General features: G+C 42.1%; 1 protein-coding gene and 1 long non-coding RNA gene across 2 annotated transcripts in view; one reads left to right on the top strand and one right to left on the bottom strand.

Moving 5' to 3' along the window:
- Positions 1 to 5,689, bottom strand: part of HTR2A (5-hydroxytryptamine receptor 2A) — a 25,401-nt gene extending 19,712 nt beyond the window's left edge. The window contains exons 1-2 of the mRNA XM_065743944.1: positions 4,970 to 5,689; positions 221 to 421 (exon numbers count right to left, since the gene is read on the bottom strand). Coding sequence (XP_065600016.1) covers positions 221 to 421; positions 4,970 to 5,375 — 607 coding nt within the window. The 5' untranslated portion in view covers positions 5,376 to 5,689. The remainder of the gene's footprint in view (positions 1 to 220; positions 422 to 4,969) is intronic.
- On the top strand, positions 3,955 to 12,313 carry LOC136053234 (uncharacterized). The gene is made up of 3 exons (XR_010622613.1): positions 3,955 to 4,101; positions 10,643 to 10,676; positions 12,139 to 12,313. It is a non-coding gene; the product is annotated as an uncharacterized LOC136053234 (long non-coding RNA).

Genomic DNA, 12,313 nt, shown 5'->3' with positions numbered 1-12,313 from the left:
CTGATGTGTATTCCCCGTATAACCGTGCTGCTCAGCTTCTCTTCAATTTTGTGCTGTCATTGTTGATTGTCTATTGCTTAATTACTACATTAAAACACTTAGACTGTGGCAAGAAAAGTATCACAGTCAGAAAACACAGTTTTAGACAGAGATATTTATCTGTCACATCCTTTCGAAAGCTAGAAATCTGCAATTACATGCTGAAATATTGCTCACTTACCAACTGATATGGTCCAAACAGCAATTATTTTTGCAAAAGCCTTTGTTCTTGAGTTAAACCGGCTGTGGTAGATGGGGTTTCGAATGGCAATGTAACGATCCAATGAGATGGCACAGAGGTGCATGATGGAGGCAGTGGAGAAAAGCACGTCCAAGTAGATCCAAATGGCACAGAGCTTCCTAGGCAGAGGCCACATGTATCCTGTGCAAGAGAAAGTTGACATCAGCTATAATGTGACGTAGTCACATCTTTTGTTGCGAAGCATTTTTCTCAGTGCACATGTACTCCTAGGAAGAGCTGGTAGTAAGGAAGCTGTCTGATAATTTATCTATTTCTCTTTTAAGAAATCTTGTTTTTTCTTTCATTTGCTTGAAAAGGCTCTGTTTGCTTTTTAATTTTATTTCGATTTTTTTTTCCCCAGGCTGCAGGGTGGGTGTGTATTTTTCTTTTCGGTTCTATGTGAATAATGTTTGATGTTCTAATCAACAATTACTGGCAGCAAATCTATAGAAAGACAAAGAATTTTGTCATTGCAAGTGTGGAATTTCTCAATTTTCCATTAGAATTTTTCATTAGTGTGATTATTATATTATTAATACCTGCTGATCTACAAAGTCTTCTGAATTCTGAAACTAGAACTTCTGATTTGGTGGCAACTGGAGAAAGAAATGTATTTAGCAGTGTATCAGTGATGTTTATGACACCTACCTTTAGATAACTTCCACTTATTTAGAGAAGGATGATATTCCAGTATCGTCAGTGAACATTGTTAGGCTTCTCCAGAGACAGCAATCCAAAGCTAATGCATATAAATATCAATTCTACATGTTCTATCCTGCAAACTAAGCCTTTCTTTTTCCTTGTTCTTTCCACTGGTAATGAAGAATAATTGATTACTGTCCTTTCTAAAAGCTATTGGAAGATGGCTATCATGTCTTGTCTTTTCCTCTTCCAGTCTATGCAAAACCAATTCCTTTATCTTTCGCTTGCAGATGATGTTTACAGAACTTTTATGCCTCTTGTTTCTCTGCCTCAGAATCTATTTAATTTATCTTTCTTTGACTGCAATGACTGATGCTGGATTCTGTTCTTCATGCTGCTGAGAAGGCCTCCCGACTGCAAAGTGAAATAAGAGAGGTCTTCCAGGGAATATTCTTACTTATCCAACCTGGAATGATGAGGGCCTTTTATATAAAAGTATTATGCTGCATACTTAGTTTATGATTCATTTTGACTGTGAGATCTGTTTCAATATTCTAATTCTGGCAACTAATTTCCCCAGCAGGTGTTGGTTTGATCTCTCTTCCTAAGTGGATAACTTTGCATTTATCCTCTCTAAATTTCATTTGTTCATTTTAGGCTTTCTGTTTTGGGTTTGATGATTCTGATTCTGTTCCTCTGAGTGCCTGTAGAGTCTCTTTAGGCTTTTGGAAAACCATGCAATCTCACAGTATACTCAAGTTGTTAAGAGCCATGTTGAGCAGAGCAGATGTAGGCTAAGCAGGGACCTGCAAGACCCCCATTCCAAGGTCCTTCTAGTCCTGCAGGGAGCCACTATTAAATCTTCTCAAGGCAAGTTTTGCTGATAACCTTCCCTTGTCTTTGAGTGATTCAATGTAGTACATGTTATTCAAGCTCCCCAAGAGTGTGTTGCCTAGGACAAAGCTGGTGTTGTGAGAAGATAGTAGTGTTTCAGGGAGTGCCTGGCTCATATGGAAATGCAGTATGACCAATATCTCCCAGATATTCCCCAAATTTGCAACAGAAGGATCAGAGGCAGAGAAGTTAGGTCTGTGCTTAACTAGATGTAGTCGCTCTAAGCACTAAGGAGACCTATCTCCTGATGCTCAGACTGACTCTAACAAACCATTCAGTATTTATGGATAAGTTTTATCTTATTCCTGATCTTCCAAAAAGGAAGCCGGTCTCTGGAGAACATTAAGTGAGGGCTGGATTTCAGAAGTATGCCTTCCTAGCAGCCTCTGTCAGGTCAAGGCAGTTTACACAGGAAAAAAGCATAAACTACTTTTGCACTCAACAACATGCACCTTGAAGAACACATTTATCATACCCTTCTAGACTTCTTGTCCTTTCTATAAAACCTGGATGGGGCAGGGATAGGCAGCATTCTTCAGATAAACCACCTTAGAGACTACACGGCGATGAAATGGGAAGGTGGATGAGAGATGACAACTGCAGATGCAGTGTAAGTCAAGAGGGGTGCAGATACCTTCCTCCAGCCTGACCTTAGGACATGTTAAGTGACATGTGGGATGGGGTACCTTTGCGCTGTGCTGTTCTCTGGCCACTGTCTAATTCACCTTTCCACACATCCATGGGAAAAAAGTAAAACAAAACATAGCTCATGAGAGCTCTAGATGTCCAAGAGGAGGGAGGGAGACCCCTCCAAGGAAGAGGCAGGTGATGCCTGCATATCTTTGCATTGTCAGGTTGAGAGGGTAGGAGGGTGGGGAAATAGCACCTGGATGAGATAAGATTTTTCTCCTACTGTACCTAGATAGTAACAAGAAAAGTATTTTCTCCCAAGTTCTTTCAGGAGAGGAGGTGGAGAAGTGAAGCTAGCTAGGACTAGTAACCAGGGATATAGGAAAACTGAGTGAAGAAGGGCTAAGGAAAGAGGAGATATGTCTGTAGGCAGGCATGATTTCTAAGAAGGCCTTGAGCACTGTCCTGCCTTGTCAGAAGCACCTCCCTCAGCTGAGGCCTCAGAGTCAACACTGGGCTGACAAGGAGCCCTCCAAAGCACCTGGTCCTACTGCTGCAGCAGGGAAGAAGCATCTGCCAATAATCCCAACAGCACGTCCATGCTGGCATGGGGCAAATCTCCAAGAGATGTTCAGAACAAGTGTGTGTTTGAGTGGGAACAAATGCTGCTCAACTGTGCACGTTTTCTGCTCCATGGGCACGTTCACCTTTTCTGAATGCTGTGGAAGTATTGCAGGATGTCTTTTTCCACAGGAGGCTGGAGCTGCTGGGTGGATGGAGAAGCCTGCCTGGCCACTGTTGTGCAGAACACTTGGCCAAGGCATCCCAATGGGAACTGCACACAGTAGTGATAAGATGTAGGGAAGAAATAGTATCTCTTTTTAACAAAACTGTCAAAATCCCCCTGCAAGGGGCTGCAGAGCAAGTGGTGGAACACCCCCATTGCATGACTCTCGCTACAGAGGTCCCTTGTTCTGACTGGGGATTGCCACCATGTGTGACATAGAATCATAGAATCATTTAGGTTAGAAGAGACCTTCAGAATCATCCAGTCCAACTATGACCTACCTTCCATCACTAAACCATGCCTTTAGTGCCATAGCCACATATCTCTTAAATACAACCAGGGATGGGGACTCCACCAGTTCCCTAGGCAGGCCATTTCAATGCTCAACCACACTCTCCATGAGGAAAACCTTCCTAATATCCAGCCTAGCACCCTGTCATGCCTTGAGGTCATTCTCTTGCATCCTGTCACCACGTGATGCCACCTGTCTGATGCTGCCTGCAGGCTGCCTTCCTCCTTTGCCCGCACCCTGGAGTTTTACAGGGCTGCCTGCAGGAATCCCAGTCCTTGTCTCCCAGATATTCCCCAGCCGTTGGGGTCTGGGGGCACTTTGGGGTTTCCTTTGCAGCAGAGCCTGGCCAGCAGGAGTCTCTGTTGCATGTCTCAGGGAAGCAGGCAGTGTCAGGAAGGGCTTTTGCTCACCTTTCGCAATGGGCGGTTTCTGCAGCTTTACTCTGCCTCTCCCACTGCCAGAGCGATTGCACAATTAGTGCTATGAATCCCAACCTTATACCCTCACCGATGTCAGCACCACGCAGAAATGTGGAAACTGGGAAATAAACTTCTAGTATGCTGGATGAAACCTCCCGTAAGTTACAGCCTCGCATTCAGAGAGCTCTACTCCTGAAACTGTGCAGTGACAGAAAGCTTTGCAAACAACCTCAGTTTCCTCCTGGCTTTGTCTGGCTTCTCCTTCAACTATAGCCACTTTCTTGTGGCACTGAAAAACTCATTTTGCTTCAGTTCAGTTTAGGGATGATAACAGCCTGACAATATTGATACTGAACATACAGGCTGCTGCTTTTTCCTACATGAGCTGTGCTGCAAATGATTTTAGTACGCATGAGAAGAAAGGTCTGCTATTAATCACCTACAAGAGTCCGAACTGTGAGTCATAATCCACTTAATTCTTAAATATCCTATGGAATTATAGCTGATATTTAGCTTTGCTTCTGTAAATGCTAGCAAAAATTAGGCAGAATTAATTCCCATCCAGTTTTTAACCCCAACAATGTTTATTGCAGCCTTTCTCTGTAAGTAGAGGTCTAAGTGAGAAGTTGGTATTAAGAGAATTTTTAAGTTTGAATTACTTCATTAAAAAAATTAAAGGGGTTGCCAGCCTTTACTCTAAAGGCAGTCATTAATACTTCCACAGATTTTTGCAAAGGAAAATTAACTGGCAGAACCCTATATTCTCAGCAGAACTACTGAAATTTATAAGCCAGGGAAAATAATGAAAGAATGAGAACAAAGCATCTCCATATTCCTTTTGAGAAAATTCCATCAGCAAATGAGTAAATATCTATCAATCTGTTCTTACATCCATTAACCACTTACATATATTTCTTCTTTCATGAAGCGATTACAGTAAGAACGAAATAAGAACAATGCCAACACGTGCATGCAATGTTTAAAGCTTCCCTCAACATGCAGCAGATCTCACAGCTCATACTCACCGTACAGTATGGTTAACATTGACACGGGCATGACAAGGAAACCCAGCAGCATATCAGCTATTGCAAGTGACATGAGAAAATAGTTAGTGGCATTCTGCAGCTTTTTCTCCAGTGACACAGCCATGATGACAAGAATATTCCCAGCAATGGTTAAAACAATCACGATCACTGTCAGCAGAGCTGGCCAGTTTTTCTGTGAGAGATGAAAGAGGGAAGAGTAGCACGGTGGACTTTCACATGAAAGATTGGTCAGGTTTTCGGAGTCCGCAGTCAGGTTAAAGAAATGTGACACGTTAATCTCTCCTGGTCCGTAAACATTTCTGTAGAGTCTCCTCTCGTGATTGATTTGTATTAAGGAGTTTACAGTTGGGTTCACAGAGCTTTCCTCATCACAAAGGGTATCCATTGCTACGTCCGAAAGTGGTGAGATAAATGGTGAAAAGTAGGAAACGGTCACCCTTTGTCACCATCAGGCTTTGCATTCCTCAGCTGTCCATGGCAGAAGTTGGTGGAGCACAATCCTTTGTCAACTGCATTTTTACCGTTAGCATGATGTAGAAAAACATACCAGAATTACTCCAAGTGCCGAAGTGTTTTGTTTTCTGTTCCATAGGAAGTCCAGTGCTGGCATTAAAACCTAGATAAAAAGCAAAGCCAAACTGGAAGCTAGAGACTGTGGACTTGAGGCTTGAGAGAGCAAAGATGTTGTAGAAATAAGAGAGAAAAAACTTTTGCAGCCACTAGGACTCCCCTCTGGAGCTACATCTTATTGCTATTGGTAACTGTAATCACACAATTTTGAACACAGCAGTATTAAAATAGCTTGCCATACAAAACAGCAGAGCACTTGCTTCCCTGTTAAGAAAGTTGATTAAAGATTCCATCCAGCATCCTTCTCTTGAAATAATTAGATACGCTCTTATTTATAGTGCATCTTCCATAATATGCCTGTAAGTCTCTGACTTCTGCTGCATTTCAGGATCATTTTCAGCCTCACATCAGAGGTTACACGTTCTGCTCCATGCTGATTTTTGTCACTAATTGTACCTTTTGGCCCAGCCTGGCTTCAAAATGGAAAAATAAAACTAGATACTATGATATAAAAACAAAACAGAACAAAGAGAGACTTACATTGCACTTTACAGCCCACACTCAAACTGCGTTTGGGTTCGCTTTGTGCCCTGTCTGACTGCATCCTTCAGCATTTAGCCAGTTTGGGGTTCTTTCTCTTCAGCCTCCTCCAAAACGGTGGCATTTGGGATAGGTCTTTTGGTTTGCTTTTTTTGTTTTGTTTTGACTTCTAAACTGCACACTCGAGTGAAGCCAGCTCCCGTGCTGCGAGGCTTGCTCTTTTTCTTCTGAGAGATAGGCTGCTCGCCGGCTCTTTCCTTGTGCGATTCCCCCGCCCCAGGGCAAGCTATATTTAAAATAATAATAATAGCAGAGCCCTTCGCACAGTGACACAGAAGAAAGCACGCACACGAGGAAAAGCAGCCAGCAAGGAGGAATTACTGATTTCGACAGGAACGGAATTTCTTGCTCACTGCCTTGTTCGGTTTGTCAGACCTCCCACTATTTGGATGTCACAAACTGCAAGGTAGCGACGGCAGGGGAGGGCAGTCCAAGCAGGGGCTTTGGTTTCTGCTTTTTTTTTTTTTTTTTTGTAAACTGGCAGTTTTTCATCACGTATTCTGGAGGTCCTCTGCTTGGATCTTTTTCACATACTTTGCACACGTCGCATTTGCAGAGGATGCCTTGCAAACACAGCTGCGTGCAATTACAGCGTTTCACAGGATGTAGGCTTAAAGAGATGAAATCTAAGGCTCACAGTGGTAGATACTAGTGAAAAACATAATGCAATGCTTTTTCCACATAGAAGGGAAATTATACCAGCCTTAGAAGGAAGAAATAATGATCATTCCCCTTCAGTTTTAACTCCAAGTCTGTGCTGGCACGCTTATCAAATTGGCAGTGGCTATTTATAAAAATGTAAAGTCAGCCTGATGTCCCTCTCATTTGCCAGAAGGGGATGTTACAGCAAACCCCAGCAGCCTGTCCCAAAGAAGCGTCCTGAATGAAGCAGGTCACTAAGGTAAACTGGCACACAGCAGAGGGGGGAATAAATCAGCCCCACACAGTCCCTTCTGCTGCCGGAACGTGAACGTGAAGAGGTAAGTGAAATTAAGCAAGTCTTGAATTTTCCACATAGCACAAATGCTCCTCAGAAATTCACCAAGACTTACTGTTGCCAAAAACTGAGCAGAGGAGCTGGGTGTGTGCTCCCATGAGTAGGTTGGCATTCAGCATCCCTAACTCTCCTGCAAATCCCAGGGGGCTGCAAGCACACAGAGACTTGCTGCAGCTCAGCTGCTACGTGCAGATCTCATCAGGGGTCAAAGCTTTATCAGAGGAAGTCCCAGGGCACACACCCCATAGCCATGAGGCATTTCTACTGTAAAGTCTCTCACAGTAACGTTTCTTTGGAATCAGTTTTGCAACCAGCAACACCCATACCAGAAACTACCAGAACAGGACAGAGCAGTCAGAGGGCAGCTACTACTTGGAAGTCAGAAATGAGTCATTCCAACTCATTTCTAAAGTTTCTCAGTCCTATAGATGAACCGAGGGACTGTCAGATAGCATAAGCTGGTAAAGAAGGCTGATAATGTTGAATTTAGTAAGAAACATTTTAACCCTAACATGTGAGAGCTCAAAGGCTCTTTCTCTCCCTCTTTTAATGTGGTAACTGAATTGGGTTACCACATTCAACAAGGGAATTCCGCATCTTTGCTCCAAAGCTTTCAGCAGCTGGCCCCGTGAAGATGCCCTCAATGTGAGGAATGCCACAGATGCTGCAGATGTGCTGTAGATGAGCTCCACTGTTGCTGAACACAGATAGCTACTTAGTGATCTTAGAGGTCTTTTCCAACCTTAAAGAGTCTCTGATTCTATTCAGGATAGATATTAAAAAAACAGAAAAAATTCTTAGTAAGGGTGGTGAGGCATTGGAATGAGCTGTTCAGGGAGGTGATGGAGACACTATCCCTTGGAGGTGTTCAAGAAACAAGTAGATGTGGCACTGAGGGACATTGTGAGTGGGCATGGTGGAGATCGGCTGATGATAGGACTGGATGATCTTAGAAGTCTTTTCCAACCTTGATGATTCCATGATTCTATTATATGATTCTGTACTTGTAAAGAAAGACACAAGACCCCTCACCTAGGGCTAGGTGGAAGTCCTTTCTGAGGAGACCAGATGTCCTGCTGTTTCCTCACGTGGCTCCTTCCAGGCTCAAATGTCTCTTTAATGTAATTGTTTCAATGGGAAATACTCTCTGGCAGGTAAACACCCAAACTGTAGGTCAGAGGCTGCTTACATCAGCAAAACCCAGTTGTACCAGACAGGTCTGCACACCTTTCTCCCACTCCAAGACTAGAAAGGAAATCTAGAACTTGGTCTTCCAGTTTCTTGTATGAGTACAATGTGTGTAATACTGTGTGTAGACTGTGTGTAAAAGTTTTGTGAACCTTGGATTCACATCTGCAGCTCCCTGTAGGCCTGAAGTAGATCCCTGAAGTATAGAACAAAGGCAGAGTTTTGTCACCTTCCCATTGTACTCTGAGTAGCTTCACCTCCCCTGTGTTGTGGTAGTGTAACTCTCACTCAGATACTTGAACTTTCCTTGGATCCAAAGTCTCATTTTAGAATGTGGCTCTACTCTGGACATCAGAAATGTACACAGAATGTGTTAACAAATTGGATGTTGCCATGATGAAGACCTGCACAGATATAGTCATAAGGTCTTCAGATTAGCATTGCAACATCTCCTTTTGTCTAGCGGTAGACACATCACCATAACATCTGAGTGTCTTCTGAACACTCTTCTGCCCCATTTGTCAGATGTGAATCTGAGGCACAGTCAGTTAAAATATCCTTCCTTGAGTGTGAAGCATGGCTGGGCTAGAAAATGCTTTTGTATAGCCCAGTATGTCAGAAACAAGCTCACGATCCTACGATTCCTTCCAGCAAAGTATGCTGCATATTCTACTGAGTGGAAGTATATTGTATTATTTACCTCTGGATTTCTGTTTAGCACTACAACTGCCCTGAAGACCTGAAAGTGGCTTTCTTCCATGGAATATCACTTACAGGTGTCAAGCAACCCAAAAGCATCCAACTTTTCCACTCAGTGAAAGGAGGGTACCAGGGATTTCCCATGTGCGCTCATTTCCTGAGAACATTCTGCACTGAAATAACAATTAAATACAACTCCTATATTATTTTCAGTCTCTTACAACTCCTATATTATTTTCATTCTCTAAAGCCAGTGTTGTCCATTGTTTTTCCTGAAGTTGAATAGGTCTGGAAAACTGTAGGTCCCATGGTGTTCAATTTTTAAACACTCCAACAGAGGAGAGCCTCACACACAGTGACCTGAAGTCCCAGGGAGTGTCTGTACTGAAAACAGACAGCTGTAGTCTGTTACAGTCTATGTAAATTAAGTGAAATCTTAGCTTAAAGTGGTGATAATGTGGTCTGCAGCTAGGCATAAAGCATTCTTCAGAAACAAAGCAGGCACTGGAACATACTGTGTTGTAATTTCTGGAATACACCAATATATCAGATTCACAAAAGCCCCTCTGTTCCCTAGGTCTGTTTTGCAGTATTGTAGGCCACTAAACTGATCACTTGGGCAGAGTGTTTAAGATTGGCATGGTATGTGTTACTGCTACCTGAAAATGTAGCTTTTCAGAAATGTCTTCTGATAGAGAAAAAAATCAGATCATTTGTGTAACTCAAACTTTGTCTTCTTATAAAAGCCTCTGAGTTTGTTATTGTCTTCCTTGATGTTTTGAGTAGATTGTGTAATCAGTAACTGTATAAACTGCAGAGGTTAATCATTCACTCTGCTATCTAGAAGTCAGGCAGGGAGAATGTGAATAATTTTTGTCATGGTTGAACCTGCAGTTATTTGGTTTCTCTGTTTACATTTACTGGGGCTGCTGGAGCAGTTCATACTCCGATGCCTGGAGACGTGAATCAGAGCCTAGTTATTGTAAACCAGAACGAATAACTAAATGGTGCTGCTCTCTCTGTGATATATGCTCCATGATTGAGCTCAGTCTGGATCTCTTGATCTTCTCAACCCTCAGTTCTGTTGCAGAAACAGATGTCACAACCTTTCCAAAAATCACCAGCATCCTTCATCCTTGCAGTCCATGGGTGAAGATCCCAACAAGCTGAATTCTGTGGCACCAGCACCCTGTGTCCTCATTCACTACTTTTAAGAGCTTCACTGGCTCATGTACCCCTGAGGTGTGGATGGATGTACAGTGTTCCTAGTGACATGTCATGTATCCTCTTTTCTTGCTGCATGTTATTCTGTCAGGATCCCCAAGCACTCCATATGCTTACAATCCCAACAAGGAAGTAAGTGTGCAACACTGCAGCACTTTAAGGCATATCTTAGCCTAGGAACTTGCACTGGAACCAGTTATTACTACACCCGATACCACTTCCATGTTGATGTGATTTCCAGTGGAGCTCAGTGAGATTGCTGTTGCACAAAACTTGTGTAATGATTGGTGGGCTGGAAATCACAGTTGGTAAAAATCCTGTCTTGTGAAACACTATTTAAACATTTTCTTCATATCATTTTTTTTTTTTCACAGGAGGAAAAGCTCTGAATAACTTCAGTTTCTAAAGGTATCCAAATATTTTATTTCAGTATTTTTGAACAAAATGTAACATTTTAATATTGCTGAATTAACAGTGTTTTCTTGTTAGCCATTTAACTGGCTGTAATGCAAATTATTTTATTTCCTTATTCTCCTGGACAATTTATATCCACTGTAGCAGCAAGCCCAGAGGCAGTTGCACATTGAAATGAATTGAAATCAAATATTCTTGTTCAGTTAAAAAATAAAGTGAAACATTTTATTTTGGTCAAGTTATTGTCCTGAAGAAAATATTTTGCTTTTATATTCCCAAAGGAAACCTGAATGCCTTGAGCAAAATTAGTTTTTTCTTGCATAAAATGTTGATTTTGTGAAAGCAGTTTTCCACTAGAGGCCATGTTATTGGCAAGCATCCGTTAAGTTTTTGTGCTGAAGCAATGAACAGCCTCTGATGCTTTAAGAATGAACTCTGTGTCCTTATTTATGGAAACCTCTATAAATATCTGTGCTTTGTTTTAGAGAGGCCTGAAGGTTCTTCTTCCTATCTTTCTCTCAGGTGTAAATGTCGACTGTTACAACTGACAGTAAAACTGGCAATAGTTTTTATATGATCAGAGACTTCTGCAGGCATTTTGTTTACTAAAATCCATTTGGTTTTGGATATTTCCATTTCAACTTTTCCAGAAAGAAGCTGACAGGTTGACTTGTTCTGCGTCAATGTAATGCTTTGATCTGATCAGGGTAGATGTGGCACTGAGGGACATGCATTAGTGGACATGGTGGGGATGGGCTGATGTTTGGATTAGATGGTCTTAGAGATCTTTGTCCATAGATTTGTAAAACTCTCCTCTACAGGTAAAAAATTTAATTCATCCAGACAAACATCACCGCATAAAGCTCTGTACTGCAGCATTAGTATGAAAATCTATTCAATTTGTTTCCTCGGTTTAAACTGCCAAGAAATAGTGATCATTTTCTGCTTGATTTGCTTCAGTCTCCCGCTCAAAGATGCACTGTCTTCTCCTGCTGCCCCAAATAACTTCGATCATCATCCAAAGCCTGAATCATCTCAGCTGTTATCCAGTGAAAAAATGTCTTTGTAATCAGGAGATCAAAAACATCACCATATTGTGGAACTGGCAATGTGTGAGCTTTGTGCCAAGCTGTGGAGGGTCTTGCATGACTATTAAAGGCTGCCTTATCCTTCCATCATGTGCTAGACACTGCATCCTTCCTTCCTCCCTCCCTCCCTGCCTTCCTCCCTTCCTCCCTTCCTCTCTCTCTTCCTCTGTTCTTCCCCCCCAATTTAATTTTCACTGATTTGTTAAAGATGATAGTTTATATTTTTTACTACTATATTTTGCTGATGTTTACTTGTAAATTAAGATCTTGCAGTATTCAAACCAGACTTTTTCCCCTCTCTGTGAGTTAGCAGCATTATGTGGTTGCTGATACTAACCCAAATGTTTTTGTACTTCCCATCTCCCCAGAAGCTTGAGGGGTGATGGTTTTACTGACATATGGCAGACATCAGCAGAGACCTGAGAAACAGGTGGAGACACACCAGACCAGCATGTGTTAAAGACTACAAGCACTTTTCTTGGCATGTCTTTCCCAATCTTTAAATGTGACAGAACCAAACAGCTGCAGCCTTGAAGTAATAAA

This window comes from Cyrtonyx montezumae, unplaced genomic scaffold (genome assembly GCF_038088225.1).
Source record: "Cyrtonyx montezumae isolate F1298 unplaced genomic scaffold, pur_monq_1.0 scaffold_3, whole genome shotgun sequence".
In the NCBI taxonomy this organism is placed as follows: Eukaryota; Metazoa; Chordata; class Aves; order Galliformes; family Odontophoridae; genus Cyrtonyx; species Cyrtonyx montezumae.
Note: the sequence above shows the minus strand (reverse complement) of the source record. Positions and strands in the feature narration are given on the sequence as shown.